This window comes from Gobius niger, assembly GCF_951799975.1.
Source record: "Gobius niger genome assembly, chromosome: 17".
In the NCBI taxonomy this organism is placed as follows: domain Eukaryota; kingdom Metazoa; phylum Chordata; class Actinopteri; order Gobiiformes; family Gobiidae; genus Gobius; species Gobius niger.
Window position 1 is genome coordinate 26,235,557 of NC_136868.1, and position 23,029 is coordinate 26,258,585.

The 23,029-nt window shown below is 43.8% G+C and overlaps 1 protein-coding gene across 1 annotated transcript; it reads right to left on the reverse strand.

The window, feature by feature from the left end:
• Window positions 1-7,087: 7,087 nt before the first annotated feature.
• On the reverse strand, window positions 7,088-21,045 carry lurap1 (leucine rich adaptor protein 1). The gene is made up of 2 exons (XM_079574829.1): window positions 20,564-21,045; window positions 7,088-8,207 (listed from the first exon to the last, which is right to left on the reverse strand). Exons 1-2 carry the CDS (start codon window positions 20,801-20,803, stop codon window positions 7,422-7,424), a joined length of 1,026 nt encoding a protein of 341 aa, XP_079430955.1. The 5' UTR covers window positions 20,804-21,045; the 3' UTR covers window positions 7,088-7,421.
• Between the last annotated feature and the right edge of the window lie 1,984 nt (window positions 21,046-23,029).

Below are 23,029 nucleotides of genomic sequence, written 5' to 3' on the forward strand. Positions count from 1 at the left end.
ACCACCAGCTGCGTCTAGATCCGGGGTACATGTTGGGCTCTCGCATTTACTTCTTTGTGTTATTTTGGCGAAAGTTAAACCAATAATGTTATTTATTCTTTAACATTTGTTTGCTTTAGTTGTATTTGGACCACTTAACTCCATGACAACGTCCTATAGGCTTTAATGGGCATCGTCCTCATACAAAACACACTTCACTGGGTAATTTTCGCTCCATAAAAGCCTCCCAAAGGCTTTTATGCCAACATTTCTTTGACTCATTGTGCTTTTTATTCACCACTGCCCCCACAAAGCTCCACTGTACTTCCGTCATCGATGCAGCCTCTTTCATTGTCATGGCAACAATATGGACGTCCCACTCCTCTGTGGCACTGGTGGTGGCCTAAAAATAACATTAGAGTATACCTGGATGAATCACAGTGGTCAAGTGGAGTGCTAAAAAAAAAAGCTTCTGAGGCAATTATGATCTCATTTGTAAGTAATGGTTGCCACATAAGCAGCTGGTTGAGCTTGTTGTGTGACCTTAGAGCTGGATCAAATCAGAGAGAAAAAAACAAACACTATACTGTACAAAATTGAGTCTGTTTCCGTTGCCTCTTTCCAATTTGAGACATTTAGTTTGCAGATTTGATTCATTCCCATTATCACACTGTCCTAGCTTTCTCATAAAGCAACAGTCGCATAGCCAGGACGTGCCCACTTTTTACCAGAAGACAGACTATAGCATACTGTAATGCATTTTACAGGTTGGCTCCCTGTGGACTGGGGCAGTTTTTCCCCTCTATATGGCGCGACTAATTTGGAAACAAAACCACAAACTAGCCTAGCAGGCAGTCCCTTTGGCATGCAGCAGGACTTTATGGTTAACGCATATGTCGGGCAGGCTGGAATACTTATCCAGACGAGGGAAGATGCACAGTTTTGGAGAAAGTTCATTTGTTGGTTTTGCTTCACTGTAAGTATCTTTATGGGGCTCTCCGGTGAGCGCGCTGTGAATAAATGATGTAGGTCTTGGCGCAGAGAGGAGATTTCCAACAGGCTTGACGTGTGAGTTGGAAAAGGTGTTAAAACTGTCACAGAAGGGGGTTCCGGGTCATACACTCGGTAATGTCTTATTGCAATTTGACAAGATGAAATGGAAATTGCTTACGCTGAGAGACCAAAGAGTATTTAGGAGGCGACAAAATGGAGGACCAACGTCGAGAAGAGTTTGTTTCTTGGTTATGGAAAGAAGGAATGCAACAAGAATGGAGACAGAAGAAAATAACTGTAATAACGGCTAATCAACTTTGAAAAAGGTCTCTCTACGGGGAAAGGAAGTGTCAGCAATGTCGCACGTCAAGAGACTGATTGCACTACGCAGGGGTCTCCATTTTCACAGCAGCAAACTAGTTTAGAGCTCCTGAAATTAATCATTAGGAAATAACTTTTAAAAAAAAGGTTCTGAAGTCATGAAGTTTTCAGAGCCCTGTAATTCAAAGGGGTTCAGTCAGACACTAAATGTAAGTTCATTTTTCTTCCTTAAATTCAACACTGAAAGAAAGGTGACTTAATGGATTCAGTTAACAGCACGGCAACATCACTTTTGGAGTGTTAAGTGCTTTCCTCACAATGGGAAAATAAGAAGTGAATCTTCGAAGCTTTTACAAAAACGTGGGGGAAAATGAAGAGCAATTAAATAAGCGCTCAGAACACACACTCTTGGGCCTTTACTAGAGCAAACTTGTGCTGTTTTACACTGACTGGACGGATACAGTCTCTCTCTACAAGCCGTCTTAACAAAATTGTGGATCTAAAGTTCGGGAGCAGAACCACACCTCACGAACACCCTTTCCGGTCCCCATACTACTGTATACCTCCCGGTTCCTCTTCTCAGTGTTAGCTTTCCCATTTACGTACCCCGGCCCTCCTAGCGTTACTTCACTACTTTTCATTCCCTTTCATTGCCCTGTGCTCTTTAATACTGGCGCTAGAGCAGGACCATCAATATATTCGGGAGATGGACAGTGTTTAACTCACAGTGGGAGAAATTGTTTGTCCTGCTAGAGCTTAGCTTTTTATATGGAAAAAAAAGTTGATATTCATGCGTATTTGGCCTTATAGTGACCCAGTGGCAGGGGCGTCGGACTGGGGGGGTAAAGGGTACTGAGTACCCGGGGCCCAGAGCAGGGTAGGGGCCCTCAAAAATGCTGCAAAAAGCGTTCTGTATTGTACTTTCTATAGTTGCCTCATAATTGATGCTATAAGAACTGAACAATCGGGCTGAAATACAATGGTTGCTACACAGAATTTTGCACAAACAATGATGATGGATAATATCTCAGGGCTCTGACACCCCTTTAAAAATGTGCCAAATGGTTCAGCCCACACACCGGTGTTCAGCACTGTGCGCTTCAGCTCAGCAGTGAGTCTGATGAGGTGGATTCTGTGATGTAATGACACAGAGCTATGAGGAAAGGCAGATATTAGTCTTACCTCGCTCTAATGTGCTTTTATTTAACACTAGCCTGTTCTAGCGGACCTTAGAGGAAACTTTCTTGTCATAAATGACCCTTAAACATGAGGTGAGGCGAGTCCTGCCTCTGCCTACGCTAATATGATGGTGCAGGTGCAGAGACAGAGCTCCTTCTCTCCTCGTTTTAGCCTCTAAAGTCTTTCCTCATATTTATTATAATTGAGCCATCAGAGAGAGACAACATATAGTATCATCATTTTTTGTAAAATAGCATTTTAATGCCAATTTTAAAGTCACAAATGTGTTATTCTCAGCACAAATATCCCATGTCCCTGGTGCAGTCCTCCTGTTTAATGTGATGCTAATAATCATTATGCTCTACCTAAAACTAGCCATTTCAATTGACCCAATGAAAGTAGAATATTCCACCCTAATCTAAATATCTATGTCACTAAAGGATTAAAGGTTATTCAGTTTCTGTAACTGAAGCCAAATCAGATGCAATTTCAAGTCAAACATTGACTTGAAACAAATAAACAAACAGACCATGACCTAACTACCCATTGGATTGGATATGTGTTTGTATATGAAGCACTTTTTTGGCCGTAGCTAAGGTATATATAATAAAGTTATAATAGAATATAAATGAACTGCACTGTTAAACCACTAAACCACTGTTATGTGGTCAGAGAACATAGAATATGAAATGTGAATTTCATATCCACCAAGATAGTTTGTAACCAGGGCCCAGAATTTGGTGCTACGCCCCTGCCCAGTGGCTATATGAGTGGTCAGCATGGAGCCTTTACAGTCTGTCACAGTGGTCTCTAAGACGCTCCAGGATCAATTGTTTGGAAGACTTTCTCACCAGAAAAAAGACAATTGATCCTGGAGCGTTCCAGAGACCTCTGTGGAGGAACGTAAAGGCGCCGTACTGACCACTCATGCAGCCACTGGGTCACTATAATGGATAATACGCACAAATATCAACTTTTTTTCCCCTGCTTAAAATGTTGCATAATGCACCTTTAACAAGATGCACAAGGTTGCGCACAATGTCAGTGTAGAGAAGAGGAGAGTGAGGAGGAAGCACTCTTTGTAGTCAGCGCTGCCCGGAGAACACCGCGCCCCGGCTGACCCCTTTTTTCTCTGAGCGATGCCCCACCGGTGAAAGCACTGGCGCACCATTGTCTGTGCTCATGATACCAACGTTGTCTTGAGCAAAGCTGTTGTTGCACCAGGCGAAAGATCGGGCCCTTAAAATGTCAGAAACGGGGTAGTAATGTGCACCCTCCTGTCATTTTGTTTTATCTGAACATGAGCTCTCGGGAGTTCACCCAGGGCCAGGTTCACCATAGGTCTCCTGCTCACCCCTCTTACCAAGGCCCCCCTCCCCTGTTGGCTCATTTGGGGTGGGTGCACTTAGGGCTAAATGCACAGCAAATTGCCATCTAAAAAAATGTGAAAGCTGTGCAACCCAAACAGTAACGAATACATAACATTTTCCATCCCCCCTTTTCAGACGTTGAAGCGTCCTTGCTTGGGTTTCTAACACAAAGCAGACGGCCATGAGGTGCAGTAGCGCTTTGATGAACGAGCTGAAAATTCCGGTAAACCGCTGGGACCCATCTATTCTCGCGACCAGCTGCGCCGAGACGGTAGGAAGATGGCATCCAATAGACACCCACCATTTCCACCAGCGCTAGACAATATTATTAGCCGTTTCTTCTGCTTATGTAATCAAAGGCTTGAACAAATATTGCTCTCTCCTGCAGACAGTGTGACTTCCTCCTTCACATAGTTTGGCCAGAAAAGCTCCGAGCGAGGCTTGCCAAATCCACCCAAGCCAATAAAACACAAGCCCGAGTTGGTAGGATACCCATTTATAGGCAAAAAATATACTGAGATTATCGTTACAACAGTGCAGTTTCTCCGGGGAGGGGGGGGGGGTGCAGGCATCGAGTATAGAGTTTACACAAAACAGGCACGACATTTGCGTTTTAAGAGAAGCCAATACAGGTTCAAATGAAATATTCAGCCAGTCACAACCGGTACCATAGACAGCAGAGGGACGACAGCCCGATTTATGAGGCTCATTTTCTCCCAGAATCTCGGAGCGCACAGTGATTATTCACACTGTCTCTCTTACAATTAGGGTATCCAGCAATCAAAAACATTGTATAGCTGGACTCTGTTTGTCCCTGTCAATGAATTGTTTGAAATAAGTGAATATTTGTGCCATAATCAAAACTACACTGACCTTATCAAATGGCCTTCTCTTATCAGTCATCAAACTAACAGAGATATATAAATCACCATGATGAATGATTTAACTTCGAAATGAAAGTATACTAACCCAACTCTCAGCTCAGCACCATCCCTCTACTGTCTGGTACATAATGCACAGATTAGCTTTATTGCTATAGAGCCAAATACAATATTGCAGATTGGTTAAACACCAAAGTCATTAGCTCCACAGAAACACACACAGTGAGTACATTACAATCTAATAATGGTACATTTGACGAGCATTACACCATTGGTTTCTATCTTGGCTTCTACTTGGCTCCGGAGGGCAAATGTGTAACAAAGTAGGATCATACAGGACAGAATTCTTGACGGCAGAACATTTTTGTAACTGCTTTTCGACTCATTCAATCGTTTTTTGTTTTTTTTATTGCTATAAGACCTGCAGCGAGTGTCACTGATGTCATTTTACGATATCCTTCTCGTCAAATGTAAATACACCGCAGATAATCACACTCATGCATCCAGAATACGCACAGTTGTGACATTGCTATTTTATGATCACCCCAGACAGAGACTCAACCTTGGGCCCTGCACCACAGTTTGGGAAAGAGCAAAGGGTTGAGTTTATGTTTCATTTTATAAAGCAGATCTCTGGCAAAAACAACAAACATGTGCTTTTTCCTCTTTGGGGAACAGAAGTCAAATAAAACCAGGGGATGTCATATTATACCCTGAGAAAGCTATGACACTGGCCTTTAGCAGTGACCGCGTCTGGAGTAAGACCACAGAAATCTGCCGCTGATCTTTGAACCGTGTTATAACATTGTGACATTATGAAAGACACACCTGATGTTATATTTTGTATTACTCATCATGATTGTGGAATACAAAATGCCCTGTTCCACCTGCTGATGTCATGAGGTGGTGTTCCCCTTTTCTTTTCATACATACACACTCTTTGCAGGGGTGTTTATATGGGTGGTTAGAAAGGGCAAAGGCCACCCCTTGAATTCTAAATGCTCACATCGATTTAACTTTATAAATATATATATCGAATGTCATATCACCATAAATAAATAAAGGGAAAGCACAAACCTATGATTTCTCCGAGAGCTGGAAAAGGTACCGTCCCCTTTGGCTTGTCGCCGAATTTGATTTGTGTCCCGCTTGTACCGAATGTTATGCTTTCATTACGTGGACTCATTTTTTTTTTTGCATTCACAATGAGTTGCTAAAAAATAATTCATGTTTTGAAGGTTTGGCTTACACCCACTCACGCCCCACGCTAGAAGAAGAGCACATGCTAAGGGCCGCAGTTCCACCCGTTCCCTGCACTTCAGAGGCACAAGAAAAGAAAAAAGAATTGGCACCGTTGGACACAAGCAGTTGAAATTCATGGACGGCTGTTTTGCGTACCCGATCGAGACTTTTAAAATATATCTATGATTTAAGTTTACCAGAAATGTTTTAGTTAAATTGTCATTGAAATTTCCTTAAACACATGGGTTGGCCCCAGGGGCGGACTGGCCACATGTCCATTCTGGAAGAGCACAGAAGGGCCACTGGCTCCAGGGCCACCGGTCCCGCCTCAACCGAGCTTTACCCAAATCTAAAAGCTAAAAAGAAAAGCATCAAAATAGCGGGAAAAAGAGGATGAAAAGATGAGAAAAACACGGACAAAAAATGATAGAAAAAATAATTTAAAAAAACAACAAAAATATGTGGCGACGTCACTTTTGTAGGTCTTTCAAATGAGGCGTTACATTGTTGATCTCCAGTCGAGAAGCTTTTAGATTTGGGTAAAGCCCAGTATAAAAAAACATGAATCTAAAAGGAATTCCGTGGAGTATGGTGTACCACAAGGTTCAATTTTGGGACCATTATTATTTATATTAATGATTTTGCTTCTGTTTCTACGACCACCTTTCCCGCTCTTTTTGCTGATGATACCGATCAAAAAAATAATAATAAAAAGCCGAACTGGGGAAAATGCACTCGTTAATGTTAAGGCGGGGGGTAAGAGACTCCCACCTGAACGGATCCCATTTTCTTCAGTTCAAAAAGCTTCTTGGGAAAAAAGCACCAAAAATGTGACAAAAATTCAACAAAATTGTGACAAAATTAAACAAAAATGTGACAAAAAAAAAAAAAACATACAAAAGGTGACACAACACAGCAACAACGCGAGGAAAAAGGTCAGTTTTGTGGGTCTTAGCCTTCAAATGAGGTGTTACACAGCCAAAAGAGGACAGAATGCATTTGGTTTAGGCGGGTGGTGAGAGGTTCAAATATGTATTCGTGGAAGTGTCACAATTACGCTAATTTGGGCCAGGCTGGTCAGAGTCCAGGGCTGTTTTTCAGTCCCAGTCCGCCCCTGGTTGGCCCTGGTGTAACCATTGCATAACTAAGTGCCCACCCATCGGCCACCCCAGTAAAAAATCTGGACACGCTTCTGACAACTTGACCCTAGGATTTCACCGCTACTTCCATACACATAAACTACAAAACATGAAATGCCAAGGCAAATGTTTCAAAAACTCAATTAAAAATAACGTATAATATAGGATCTGTTTAATAATACTGACATCGTGTTTGACAAAGTTAGTGCCGGGAACAACACAAAAAGGCATGTCATTGTCCGTTTCTGAACAGCAGTTTTTGGAGTTGTTTGGAAGGAGCGCCTTGGTGGCTTTAGTCCTGTCTGTCATTGAGCCCCTCACAAAAAGGTCACGTCCTCTTGGGACTGCACCCAGCGCCAGTGTGCGTCGTACTCCAGGTGCACTTTGCCGTTCGTTTTGCACGACGTGTCCGTTTCTATCTTCCCGTTGGTGTACGGTTTGTGTTTGGGACTGGGGTTGCTACTGCCGCCGCTGCCGATGTGCCGGGGGCTTCCCATTTGGGCACCAGCGGGGGTGGCGTTCTTGTCCGCCGTGGCTACCCCGTTGGCCTTGTTGGCTTGATGTTTGACGGGGCTGCTTTTAATCGAGGAGTCTGGGGTCTTTTTGGGCCAAACGGGAGACAGGTTCGCGCGCTTGGGGCTGTCCATTCTAGCTTGCGTAGGTTTGATGGCAGCGGTTGGTTTTGCCGGCACGGTTCCAGGAGTGACACCATTTGACGCAGAACTATTCTCGGCAATTTTGGCGCCACTTTTCGTCGCTGTCCTGCCACTGACTGTCGCCTCGGAAACCTGGGGTGTTGACGAACATATAACAGACTGGTCCGAGCTGGATGGGCAGTACTCGTCCATGTCGTCAGCCAAAGTGTCCAGGTAGCTTCCGATGGAGATGTTGTCCAGTTTGTCGTTTGGATCTTGTAGGCTGCTCCAGGAGCCTCTCCAGGAGGTGTCGGGCCCCTCCCCCAGGCTGTACTGGCTGCTGGTCAGGCTGCTGCAGCGGCTGGTCAGAGTGCTGCGCTCCTCAAGCAGCCACTTGACCGCCTCGATGCCCTCGTGCAGTGCCAACAGCTGCTGCAGGATCTTCACGTCCACTGAGCGCAAGCAGGCCTGCAAGCACACAAGAGACACAAGAACTAAATATACAACGTGGATAAAAGGCAAAGTATCTCTTATTCTGTTCTTCCAATTTAACAAACCATATTGTATCCACATTAATCTTTGTGAGACTTTTGAAAGAGTCTGGACGTACGCAATTCAATGTCATCACAGTCATCTTTCATTTTAGGGAGAACGAGCAAAGTCATCTAAGTTTTATGTTACATGTTGCACAATTGCTCAGAAGAAAATGTCTAGTTTGTGAACCTGCTCACTGACAATGGCAATAAGACCAATTCTGATTCTGATATACAAACCATAAGTGAAGCAGGACTGTGCTAATGCACATGAGATTTAAAGGGGCTAGATTCAAGTTGGCCATTTAATACTCACTACTGCCACCTCAGGTCTTACGCGTAACTGCAATCTCTATAATAAGCTTGTGCATGACTTCGGACTTCGGACCCGAAATAACAACCTTTTGAGTGACAGTGCAGGATTTTAGAGGCAGTTGTGATGCACAGGTCTGGGCTAATGCTACACATTAGGACATGGCTGGAACATGTAGGGGGAGGAAAATACTTAATTTTAACATTTTTAAACTCTGTATAGTCCCTTTAAGTGACCCAACGACCCATGTTTGAAACCAAAGTTATTCCATAGTTTAACATGTTGACTATGAAACTATGAAAACCTTTACAATGGTGAACTCCTGGACAGCTGAAAGCATGAATTAGGGATTACAAGATCTTTAAGCAGAACTAAGTAACGCATTCCCCGTGAGGCCATAAGCGCCACTGCAGGTGTCGTAGCATGTAGCGTTTTTTTTTTACTCATTGTCTGTGAGAGTAAATACTACGCTGACGAAAGATAAAGGGACAGAGGGATATTGTACATCCAATCACACAATGGAGATCATTTTTTTCACTCAAACTTGGCTGTAAACACTGCTAAAGTGGTGCTAGTTAGCCAGTTAGCTTTGCCTGTTTGCCTGTTAGCTTCTTCTTCGTGATTCTATTAGTGTGTATTGCACCTCTGACCCGGAGGCAGGGAAAGCTGCAAGGGTGGTTTTCTGGACAGAGACACCGGGGGAGATGAAAGACCCCCCAATCATCCCATTAACACTTGTATTACACGCAGAGGGACAACAAAAAGGATGTATTAAGGTTAACAAGTTACTTAGTTCTTCTTTAAGTTGTGAGCAGCACACAATTTTGAATCTCTAAGTAATCCAGTCTTTGCCAGCAGAGTTATGTCATCCTCAAAAAATGTACAGTGGTAATATGTTGCTGTAATAATGACTCAAACCAGTATTAGCTGAACCAACCCAACTAGTCACTTAAGAAAATTCTGTATTGTGTAACTAAAAGCATGTAATAATATGTAAAAGGAAAGGTATGCGAGATACACCACACGGCTCTGCAGAGTTTCAAGAACAAACACTATTACTCTGCTGTTAAACCTTCACAATTACCAAAGCTGGAAGATGAGAAGCTGCCAATGTAGAAAACAGGACCAAAAATAGAACAAGAAAACAACTTCAGGCTTCATAAAAACAGACGCACATATGTCCAAAAGCCACAGTCGCAGAGAGGATTGTGATATTAGAAACCAAAACATGCTGCTATTCCAATAAGTTATCTAACGAATGGCTAACAGGTTTAATGTTTATTTGTTGAATAAGTGAAATAACATTGGTTTATGTGTGTGAATGACTGGCGGAGGCTTATGAAACACAAAGTGGACAGTGAATGAGGGCTAACAAACGGCTGTGGTCGGGAATATGTCTCCTCTAAAGACATTAGCAGAGCTCTGTGGTCATGGGTCTGGTCTGGGAGGTGAAGGATGACCTCAATAATACAGTGTGCTCCGACTGGTGAGGCCCTTAATGCTCAGGATACACGTTTTCCTGTTTTTAATCATCTTACGCCAGTTTTTCTCATAAGAGTTTATATTTATTTATACATTTTACTCAACAAAATGTGCACATCCTGCATTTTCACATAATGACAGTGCAGGGACCATTAACCTCCAGAAGCAATTGCACTTTGACCTTTGTGCATTTCTGCTTTTATGAAGTCTCGCTGACCTCTAGGTCGCTTCAATATTCCAATCAATATATTGACTGTTTCACCAAGTCTCCGTCCACACTTTCAAATACTAGCAGAATACTGTAAACGTCAAAAATCACGGGGATGGAAACCGAATATAGGCCACATGCCCTTCCTATTTCAACCAGCCGCATAGTAACTGAATGGAGCAAGAAACGTGATCTCGACATGAATGACCACTTTCAAAACACACTGCTACTCTCTTTCCCAGGCAGAGCTGTTGTAGTTTGCTGCGCTGAGCACATGTGGCAGTAAATCGTCCCGGGACAGTCGGATTGGGCAGGGCGCAGGGCTGAGGTTTTGGGTTTGGCACACTGTGGGCTCAGCGTCCCGTTAGCGCTGAGCTGGCACCAGGCGCTAATACGCTCACTGCGCTGTGTGCCATGTGTGCCCGAGCGAGAGAGGGCTACGCAAGGGCTGCTCACTATAGGGACGCCTGATCATTCATACTATTGATACTATTGCTATAGTACAGTGTAAAAAATACTAAAGCAGGAAAATTCCCAGAGTTTTATAAGCTCTGCAGCAAAGGAAGATTTTAAAGGCCCTGTAAATGAATAGCCAATCATATACATTATTCATTTAAAAGTGTGTTGTGCAAACTTACATTTACATTACATTTGAACTTTTCTGACACATTCTTATCATCCCGTTTGAGAAATCTGGAAATTAGCACAGCCATAATATCTGTTCAAACTGTAAAAAAGAGAAAGTACTTTCTATTACAACACTGATCTAATCTTTTCCATATCAGCAGGAGAAACTACAATTAACCGCAAGGGCGCAAAATGGATTTTACTACAATGTGAGATAAAAGAACAACAGACCCTTTAACTCAGGGGTGTCCAAAGTGCGGCCCGGGGGCCAAATGCGGCCCTCAGACCAATTTATGGTGGCCCTCGGCCTCTTGCTGTATCGGTACACATCGGTACCTTTTTATTCAAAATGTGATAATTCTACACAATTCTAACCTAACAACTAACATTTTATTGTGAGACAGAGCTGGCATGAAAGTTTTAAGCTTAAAGCAGCACTAAGTAACGTGTTTACCTTAATAAATCCTTTTCGTAGTCCCTGTAATACAAGTGTTTATGGGATGATTGGAGGGTCTTTCATCTCCTCCTGGTGTCTCTGGCCAGAAAACCATGTTTGCAACTTGACTGCCACCGGTCCGGAGAAAGCAATACACACTAATGGAATCACGAAGAAGAAGCTAACATGCTAACGGGCAAAGCTAACTGCAGGCTAACGTCACTTTAAACAGTATTTACAGCCAGGTTTGAGTGAAAAGAAATATTTCCATTGTATAATTGGATGCACAATATCCCTCTGTCCCTTCGCCTTTCCTGTCAGCGTAGTATTTACTCTCCAAGACAATTAATAAGTTAAAAAATCGTAACTTGCTACGACACCTGCAGTTGCGCTTATGGCCTCTAGGGGGAAGAGTTACTTAGTACTGCTTTAAATAGAGGTATGGGGCACAATTTAAACCTTTGCTAGTCGAAGGTTTTGCGGCACTAACTACTGATCTACGACCCTTCACCCCGTGTACACTTCAATATGCGGCCCCCCATGAAAAAAAGTTTGGACACCCCTGCTTTAACTCAACATGTTCAATTCTTGTGATTTACTGTACGTGAATAATCTTATAGCAAAGTGCTTGGTGTGCCGCCATATTGTTTACTAGTGCACTCTATTTAGTGCGATACTGAAATAGATGACCTGCCCTTATAAAACCAATATTTGGCAATGGTATAAAACATCTTGAATGCTAATTTAGTTTTATTAGGCATTTACAATGGAGCTCTGCTGGTTTGATGCTTTCTCATTAGCTCCAACGTTTCCAGATTTGTGTCATTATCACAGCAGGCTTTGTCACGGAGGCAACATTTTACCCCAGAGCAACCTATAGCTACTTAAATATATTTTTGACCAACTTTCAATAGTATTAGTTTGAAGGGAAAAGTGTATATTTTCACATGGCAAATCTCTCTCTCTAACTTCTTCAGTACAGAGTAATTGCTGGAATAACCAAAAGTCAAACTGCGGTCATCTGCATTTCCATTTCAGTGGTGTAAGGCCAGCGTCCAGTCCTCGGATGAATTAGCCATTTCTTAACTGCCTTTTTGCTCCGAAACATCATCAATCTTCTTTCCCCTTTGCTGAGGCAGATTTCATGCTCACTGCTCGGGCCGAAGGAGCCACGAGACTCTGGAACGCTGATCGGAACAGCTGCAGTGTCATGCGCCCGAGCGCCAAACAAAACCTGTCAAAAAATGGTTGTTTATTATTGAGCATCACTGAGCCAGGCAATGGGGATTTCAGTCGCAGCCTCAATGATAAACAAATAACAATGTGTAGCTGCGCATTTGGAGACGCCGATGACAGGGGGAATTAGAGTGCACGGTGCAGTGATGTTTATAGCAGTGGAAACCGGGCAAGGACGTGGACGCAGCGAGTGGACCACAGCGACCTCCAGAAAGCTTGTAAAAATGTTCGGTCATGCTTGCGTTTTTTGGATATGCTGTTTTTACTGGAAGCCTAATGATCTATTATCTGTATTGAAGCGGTAGTATTTGCACAGTGAGTATAGCCTGTACTTTGTCCTCTGAAGCCTGAGACAGTAGGTGACGTGTGGAGAGCAGCTTCTCAATGTCACACGGCCAAGTGAACAGACTGCTGAATCACTGCCAGCAGACACACACACACACACTCACTCACGTGCACGCTCGTACGCAGAGACAGGTGCCGGTGACTCCATTTCCATAGGCTAACACTAACGTCCCCTGTGTACAAGTCGGTGTGAAAACAGGAGGGTCTGTCAGCAGAAGGTCGTCCTCATAGAGTCCATCTGTGCCCGCACCACGTTATGTTCTGACACTTTGAAGATGGTTTTCTTTTTTATGAAGGCGAATACTTTTGGACATCTTTGCATAGCTATTCCTCATCTTGGGAAATTAATGTAGCCTATTTATGTTCTTCACTAAAAGTTACTGTGTCAAGTAGGAGGAAACAAAGTATGGTCAGCCTCCAAGCATAATTACCTATAGTAAACTGAAAAAGAGCTTGGGTCTAAGTCATTTCGAGGATGACTTAAGCAACTGTGGTTAGTTTTAACATAATTTCTCATATTTAAATTTGAATTGTATTGGTAAGAAAGAAACAAATGAGTAGGCTTGTACCCATTTTGTAATGCAATACTTTGTTCTGCAATACAAAGTATCAATAACACTTTCAATACTTGTCTTTGGAAGCACTTTTATCCTGCACACCATTGTTTTCCAGTAACAGTTACACAGCACTTTGTTGCATTTTGTGTTACTGCACTTTTCAATCTTAAAGGAATAGTTCACCGTTTTTCCATCCTGAGATAAGTTCTTACCTGAGCTTAGACGAGTTGATGCGTACCTGTCTGATCATTGTGCGTGCACTCAGTCACGCAAAACGACCAAAGATGTTGTTAGCATTTGGCCTCTCCCAATGTATTCCTATCGCTGCAAACGGGGGTGAAGTTGGCAGCTACCACGCTCCTCCACGGGCACGCACACAGACCAGACAGGTACGTATCAACTCGTCTAAGCTCAGGTAAGAACATATCATAGTATGGAAAAATGGTGGCCTATTCCTATAAGGAACTGTGGTACAAAATTCAGTCAATTTAACATTATTTCTCACATTGAAGTGTGTTCTGCACTGAGACTGTAGAGAACTGTACATTTGCGCTGGAGCCCTACATATTAGTAGGGCTGGGACAAAATATCGTATTTTAAAGGGGGGACGGGGGGTATTATGCAAAATTGACTTTTTCAAGCTTTACATCATGTTATTATGTCATTCTCTCATTAAAAAACTTGCCTGAAGTGTTGCCTTGGCACATTCACGTATTTTTGAGTAATCTGTAAAAACTCTGATGGCGGCCATTTTAGGGATAGGTTTGCCTGAGTCCTCCTAGGAACGCCCCCACCTCCTGGAGACGCCTCCGAGCTTTCGTCACCAGCCGAGTAACCAACCACTGCTCCTCAGCAGAACCCCCTCCCCACTGATGCCACAGACAGCGTGTGGAGGGGGCGTGTCCGAAAGGCTCAGAGGTTCTTAAAGAGACAGAGGCCTATTTCAAGACATTCACTACAGCCATTTTGAGAGAGACATTTTATACAAGGTAGTTATTCTAATTTACTGCATTTATAGACCAACAGAAGGTTTGATCATCATTGTAGTGTGATATAGACTGGTGCTGTGTGACTGAAAAAAGCATAATATCCCCTCTTTAACACAATATTAATTACTGACTGTATCACAATATGTATCGGATCAGCCCTGAGTCTCGTGATACGTATCGGATCGTGACAAAAGTGTATCGTCCCAGCCCGACTACTAACTGGTAAGCATGTGTTAAACATCCTAGCCAGGTGGTCCACCATAATTACAGCCGCTTTAGCCCTGTGTTAGTGCAGTATACAGAAAATAAACAGGTAAATCCGTAAAACAAAGAGGACAATCCACTACTGCACAATCATCCACAATAGGCCGTTTAGAAAAACATGCTCTCAACATGTTTTAGGACGACAGGTCTATGACTTAACCTGGAATCAATGTGTTTAACTCTTTTTTTTTCATTGACACTTAAAACAAATGTTCGCTAGCTACAGTGCATTTGCTAAAACAGTTTACTGCAACCATGAAAGTCATTGACTGAATTATTGCCATCAAAAACAAACCGTAAGCCTAGCCACTAGTCGTCATCCGCTGCACTAGATTCCGTAGAGATAAAAGCATGCTCGCAGAGGCAGAGGGGGAAGAAAATTTATATGAGCTACATTTTTATATCCTGCAGGCCTTTCGACGCTGACCCTCTCCAGTGACATTCACAGGCTCTTGGGTGGCACTCGTGACAGAAGTGCAGAGAGTACAGGGAGTACATGGAGTGACATGTCCACAGCGATTCCCCGTCTGTCAGCTCATATGATATACAGACCTCAGTCTGTGTAAAAGCCTCTAATAAAAGGAGACTGCAGCTTGGAGGAACGCCAATCATCCGGTGGTTTAGGAGTTTCCCCGAATCCAAGATGTCAACGGCTCGTGTGAGTCTGTGAACAGCCCATGTCGGTTGTTTTGGAGAGGAAATCAGGTGCATCGACTGCAGATTAAGAGGCTTTGGATTTGAGATGGGCACTCAACATCGGAGAACAGCTGATAGCCGATAAACTGAGGCCATTTTGTGATGTAATGAGGGGCTTTTTTGCAGATATCTCGTAATAAGAGATTTGGTTAGAAAATGCAATATTGATCTGAAACAAAATATTCACTTCCTGGTTTTCACATGGTCTTCCCCTAAGCCACTCCCACCTCCGCTCCGTTTCAATGAAGAGGGATGAAATGAAAGGGTGAGGAAAGCATTTTTTGGATACGGGCTATTGGGAATGCGATGCTTAGAACAACCAGTGGTGAAAAGTCAAAGATTACTCAAAGCTGCGCGAGTGGGTTCAAAACCCCAGACTGTTTTTAATGAGAGAACTTTGTAATATATATATATATATATATATATATATATATATATAAAAAATGGGGCAATTCGATTCTATTGCAGTGACAAGTCAGAAGTTCTTTATGATGCATTCATAGTTTCAACTTCCTTGTCATTTTGCTTTTTTCAGCTACCCGTCTTTTAGCTAAACCCTTTTCATCTCGTAGTGACCTCGAAAAGGCCGTACATGCTTTTATCAGTTCCCGCATTGACTGTGTAACGCACCCTATTTTGGTATCAAGCAGTCCTCCATACATCGCCTTCAGTTGGTGCAAAATGTAGCTGCCCGCCTTTTGACAAACACATCCAGACAATCCCCCCCCTCATCACCCGATCCTCTCCTCACTCCACTGGCTTTTCTACTTTGTGTTTTTATGGAAAGCACTTAGACGTCTATGTCTACTTCATTTAGATCCTGTACCGTCATCGATCTCCGCTTAAATGATTGGCGGGTGTAATACGAAGTCATGACCTCTGAAAACTGGCAATAAAGTCACTTCATAAAGCGACTCAGCCAAATGTGCATAAGTCTTCTAAATATACTGAACTAGAAGCAGATCAGCATTTCGTACGGCTGCCTGCACATCTACTACAACTGCACAAGAATGAGATTGCCAGTCTTTTTTCTGAATGAAAGGAAATACCCCAAAGTGTTGCGCTACAATGAGTCAAAGCGAGAAAACTCATCCCCACTTGATTCAGTACATGCTGCCTATAGTTCTCCCAGCATGCACTTTGTCTTTGCAGATCTTACTAAGCAGGTTTTTTTCCGTTTGGAACTAAGTGCAGCCCTTCTCTAACACATGAATGAACCTTCTCCACTCAGACACTCTCAAAGTGCACATCCGGGCAAAAAGGAGGAAGCTGGCCACCGCTATCTGCTCCGGTGATGCAGTTAACTCAAGTCCTCCCTGGAGCGGCGAGATTCATGGATGACAGTACAATGATTGTTGGTGTTGAAAGTAATGTGGGACACCCTCCTTTAGTGGTTTAAAAAAGACATATACAGTTACAGCTGAAGTGTGGCACTCACTCTGCCTTCGGATTTGATAATCGTAGGAGAACCAACACCAATTTGTCGAAAATTGTGCCGCCATTCTCTTGAGATTTCACTAGCTATGTTTTTAATGTGAAGCCCTACGCAAGTGTGTAGGTCGTTTTGGCATGCATTGATTAAATGGATGGACTGAGAGCTTATTCATCAGTGGCGGTTGACGGGGATTCGCTGCCGGGCTCACATCCTAGCAACCCCGGCGAAGCGGTTGCTATGCCGACAGCTGCCGGTGTTTTCGGAGAGATTGGGTTACTTGTGTAGGACCACTTTCGATGATTCAAGTTACAGGCTGCACTCAAACCATCGCACCTGCTGCACAGAGTTAGATACGTCAGGCACAGTGTAAAGTATGCACGCAATAGCAATGTGGATTTACACCGAAAGTAATTTGTGTTTTCATACTGGTACCTTCTTACTGAGTGTGTGAGCGATTTTTTTGGCATTCAAATGAGAAATAATAGACATCATCTTTGCTTGTTGCGATGCAGAAATCTACAATCAATAACTTATGGAGCTTTTAACATCTCTAAATCATAGGGCCAGATCTTATGCTTCTAAACCTAGACTATAATAGAGTAAGTGGGCAGGACAAGGGGTGGACAGTAGCTGAAGCATCACCGTCGTGGGTTGGGGGAGTGGGGCGGGGGTGCTCGCTGCAAAGTCAGATTCGAGATGAGCGTGATGCGGGCGGGGAAAGAGAGGCAGTAGCCCTCGCTGAGACCCCGCTTCAGGCTGAACCAGCGGGCACGTTGACACCACTCGAATGCACAAATTTAACAAATAAAAAGGATCTAATTGAACAGAAGCGGTCACTTAACCTTTGGCTGTTTGTGAAATGCGCTCCGATCTTGGATTTTGGACTGAGCTGTGCACGAGGAGCAGCAATGCAAAAAGGAAAGACGAGGCTTATTGCGACGATCGCCACTGATGCTCTGGCCCGCCTCCTCCCGGCGAGCCCTGAGCACGGTTTGATTGTGTTCACACTGGACAAACAAATCGCGCTAAAGAGCCTTTCCTCGCTTGGGCACGGTTCGGATGGAACGCCCTAGAGGAGATCGAGCGAAGGGAATACAGCAAGCGCTCGTTGGAGTTAGCGCTGCTTGTAGCACACGCCTCCACCCACTTTTTTCCCTAAAGGTCAGCACACACTACACGACTTTTATGCCCGATTTCGCTCTAATTCTCAGTCGTGCCGCGTCTAATCGAATCGCGTCTAGTCAAAGGCGGTCACACAGAGTCGGGTCGTGTAGTGTGGGGGGGTCACGACTGGACTGACGTTCGAATCGTGTAGTATAGGCGGTAGAAAGACGCGACTAGACTCCAGTCATAGGAAATCAAACATGTTTGGTTTTTAAGCCTGATTTTGGACGCACGGGAGAAACGTGGGTGATTTTACCGTCCCAAATGTGAATGACAGAGTGATATAAAGACAGAAAAACACCGCCGCACCTCCTTTTTTCACTTCTCTTTTAAACCAGCGGCACAAACAACTCATTTCATGGCCACAGCCCCACACACGAAACAGCACAACTTTATATCACCAAAAGTTCACGACAACCACCTTTTCCAGCTACATTTCAACCACGAACAGAGTTTAGCGGCACTTACTGAGCTTGGAGACGAACTGTTCAGCTTCACCTCGCCGCTAACGGCGGCTAGCCTCCCCGCTTTCTCCTCCATCTCCTTCGCTGTCTCCTCCATCCTGACGTTGACGACTGTCTCCTTTTCTTATTAAATCCACTGAAATGCGTCCCGCTTCTTCCTCTCGCCAACTTTTATCTCCATTTGACAGAACTATAGCCCAGTTGAAGGCTTCGTAGTAGCAGTAGCCTAGCTCTGCGGTTTGTTGACACCGTTAACCAATCGGGACCCGCACACGTTTTCCCACGCTCACAAACACAGACCTATCTTTGCGGATTTGGGGCCAGTTTTGGAAGCCGTAGAGACGACAGACGCTGTGTGTCAGAATCGTGTAGTGTGTTCGCTCTTACGATTCTCAGTCGTTATGTGTGAACCCCCAGACGTTCGAAAATCGCATTGAATCCAGTCGTGTAGTGTGGACCCCGCATTCTATATAAAATCGTTTACGACTAGAAAAGTCGTGTAGTGTGTGCTGACCTTTAGCAACGCCCTCAGGCTACCAGCAAAAGCACTAGCGAAAGGCTGTGTGTGCGCAAGATCACAGCTGCACGAAATGACCAAGGCTGTCCTTGCACCAGACGGAAGATCGGGCCCACATTCTCATCAAAAACACACCCACAGTGAATTTTTGTTGACGCCAGCCCACGCTCTGACACACGTCACACAAAGTAACCTGTGAAGTCTCTCTTGAGTTTTAGAGCCCGGACATCTTCACCAAACATGTTCCATTTGTGTCCGTGGCCAAACTGTCCCTGCGCAGCTTAGCAGGTTTGAGTCTTCTTGACAATACAATTTGAATGACTTCCATATATTTTTGTGCCAAAGCTTTGCGTTGTGTCTATTTATACCAAAAACAAGATCGCAAAGATATCCATCGATCCTGTGCTCCACCAGCCCGCGAGTTATGACACGGGAAATGTACACAAACATGGCCGATTAATTTCAACATTCCCCTTCTCAGCGGAGAGTCGGCTTTGCTAACGACATTACCAGACACCATAAAGCGCATGGATAAGCGTCCACAGCTTAATGCTCTTCTGAGGCTGCATAGGATATGGCAACAATACGACCAGCTGTTGGGATGATTACAGTTATTTCCAAATGTGCTGTTAGTGGCGAGGGGAGACTGCGCATTAAGTCTTTCCAAACAGGAAGTGTGTGTCTATGGGAGCTGCCCTGGGACAAACCATTCATCTTTGTGTCAGTCAGTCGCTGCCCATTGATGCTGTCAGACGTCATGCTGCACACCTCTCACTCTCTCGCTCTCCCCGCAGTCATATTTCTATCCCGCCGGCTCCAAATAACAACTCCACGCTCACCACTGTAACCATGAACCCCTGCGTCATCTGTCAGTCGACCTCGCTGTGGTCGTTGCCATGAAACCATTGAGTTTATTCGCCATATTTGTTGATGCTTTGTTTCACTTGCCCATTCATTATGAAATGTACAAGCTTTACGGGACAGAATCGCACAACATGAAATCTAGTCAAAGAAGTAGAAATTGTAAAGGAGGTGTCGGGAAGGACACCCAAACTTGTGACCTCAGAGAAGGACTGTATCTAGGACTGGTTCCAAATCTTCAATCTCCCCAGGTTGTCCGGTTAGAACAAGAACAACAATGGATTCACACTCATGCCACTCTTTATTGACTGCAGATGGTGATTCATGTGATTCGTGTTCATGATCAGAAATGCTATTGTGATACACCAAATGAAAGTCCCCAGTCCATCTCAATTTGGGAGCCTTGACCTGAGAGACATTGAGGACCTCGAGGCTAGAAAATTGCCACATGAAGTTGAAAATTGTGACAGATTAATATGAATTAAAATATAAACCTTTTTTCAACCTGTGTTTTAAGAAGTACATCTCTAGAGCCGGTCACAAAACATTATAAATTTCACATTGTAAGGGTTAAATCTCACAAGGAAGAGCTTAAAGGGGGTGAAAGCATGAATTATTAAGTCAAAGTCGCTGTCTAGAGCAAAGTAGCAGGCACAGCCCATTCACTCCAGCAGACCCAAACGTGCTCTACTCTTACCATCTCCATCCTGAGCTTCCGTATCTTCTCATCCAAACTCCTCGTGCCCGTATCCTTGCCCGTGTCGTGCGCAGCGCTCATCTTATTGTTGGCGTCTCCCCGGTGAGACGTGGCCTCTTCCCGCATCCACCTGAGCAGTCCCTCGGGGGTCTTCCGTCCGATTTTCACCTCGATGTCTTTGAGGTCCGGGACGTTCTCACTGTTGGTGGTGGTGGTGGTGATGGTGCTGTTCTCCTCCATAGTTAAGGAAAATCGAGCGCGTAAAACACACACCAGAAAAAGGGGGGGCAGAGATTACGCTCTTTACGCGTCCTGATGAATGTTGTTGATGTTGGACTCACTTCCTATAGGCTCGTGCGGGAGGAAGGCATCCTCTGCGACTCCAGCTGAGTTGGACTGCGCAAAGAGATAAACATCCCGACAGCATCAGCGCGCGGACACATGTCCCAGCCGACGTAAGAAGGGAAGATACATGACGTAAAAACGAGATTGTTATTTTGACGCGAATCCTTTACGCGCTGGATCAAAACAAACTGATGCCCATCAAGTGAAAATAGTCCAACAATTTGCCCATAGCCGCTTTGTCCAAGGCAGTAAACTCTAACTGATTTTCAGAATGATGTCCCTGCTCTTCAGCGGGCTCGTCCCGTCCGCCCGGAGTGAAGGGCTCCTAGGAGCTGGTCCTACAATGCGCAGAGTCCACCTGCATGATGACAGCGAGCAGTAACCGCAGAGCGGGACCATACAGTGCCTGTCAGGCTGCCCAACACGCACCGAGTCAGCACTCCCTGCTCACTTCACAATAAAGGCGCAACACGGGAGAAAGAGGAAATGTCAAAGTAAAGCAAGATTAGCTGTCATTCAGAACTGTTGGATAACGAACTTTCAGAAACAGAATGAATCTATAATGCAGGAGAAAGGTTTTGTAAAACACCAGCATCATATTTTCACAGATGTTGAGACAACAAATACATTAAAGGGACAATACAGAGCACAGAAATGTTAAAATCCTACCCCTACATGTTCCAGCCATGTCCTGAGGTGTAGAATGAGTCCAGACCTGTTCACCTCAACTGCCTCTAAAATCCTGCACTGTCACTCAAAAACTTCTTACTTCAGGTCCGAATTGCCGTCATGCGTGAGCTTAATATAGAAGGTGCAGTTACACGTATGACCTGAGGTGGCAGTAGTGAATATAAAATAGCTAACTTGCATCTAACCCCTTTAAGTTTCTCAAAACTGCATGAAACGTATTTATCCCAGCAGTAACAAACACGTGGCTGACAGTCTCCCATCGAGGTCTTTTCAGCACAATTTTTAGACAGTCATTGTTTGCCATTAAGTTTCCATCTGCTCGAATGTTTCTAGTTGGGCCACAGGTGTGCAGTGTAACAGTGGACGATATGCCTTAAACAGTGTCTTTCACTACATATGTACACACAAACCTGCACACGAGCACGTCAGGGTGCACATACATCATGCAGCACATCATCAGCTGACAGATCATCAGTTATAAAACGTCCCTAATATTTATATTTGCGACACAGGTCAGATTATTCCCACACAATTGAGGAAAAATAGTATTTGTTATGATCTGGGGCTGCTGCAGTTGGTCTAGGGATACCAACATTATGTGCCAGAATGAGATTAGCTGACGACGTGAACATCCTGAATAACCAGGTTATTCCATCAATCGATTTCTTCTTCCCTGATAAAACGGGCATATCCAAGATTACAATGTCAGGATTTATCTCGCTCGCATTGCAAACGAGAGGTTCAGGGAGCGTGAGCAGATCTTAACCCCATTGACAATCTTTGGCATGTGCTGGAGAAGGCTTTGCACAGTGATCACACTCTCCCATCATCAATACAATACAAGATCTTGTTGAAAAATTAATGCAATAGCGTTTGTCATTGACAAGATTATATATTATATGTTATATATGTTGTTGATGTTATATATTATATATATTATATATATATTATATATTATATTAGAGCATGTGACATAAATTAGTTATTATGATTAGTTTCAATCTATAATAAATTCATTTGTTTTGCCTTGTTTATCAAAATACAGCATTTCTTCTCATTTCTTCTTGTTGTTGTTTTTTTTCAAACATAAACATGAATTTGCCAGTGGACTTTTACATGTATGTTGTGCTGCTGCATTGGGGGATATCACATTAATAAATGACCAAAACATGCATTGGTCGACATAATGAGCTGACATAATGTATTTGACTGGGCAACAGTCCCACATGTCCTTAGGAGCCCAGATAGAGCCAGTCTGCAGTGCTCTGTCTGCCTAAGGTGTGACAGTGTCAGCTCTGATTAAAACCAGTGTATTCAGGAAACAGCTGCTGGTGTGAGAACACTGTGACCTCTCAGCGACACACAAGCTGGAATCTGAAGTTTTCAAATGTTTTGATGTTCACATTGGGGATTCATTGTACGTTTAATTCA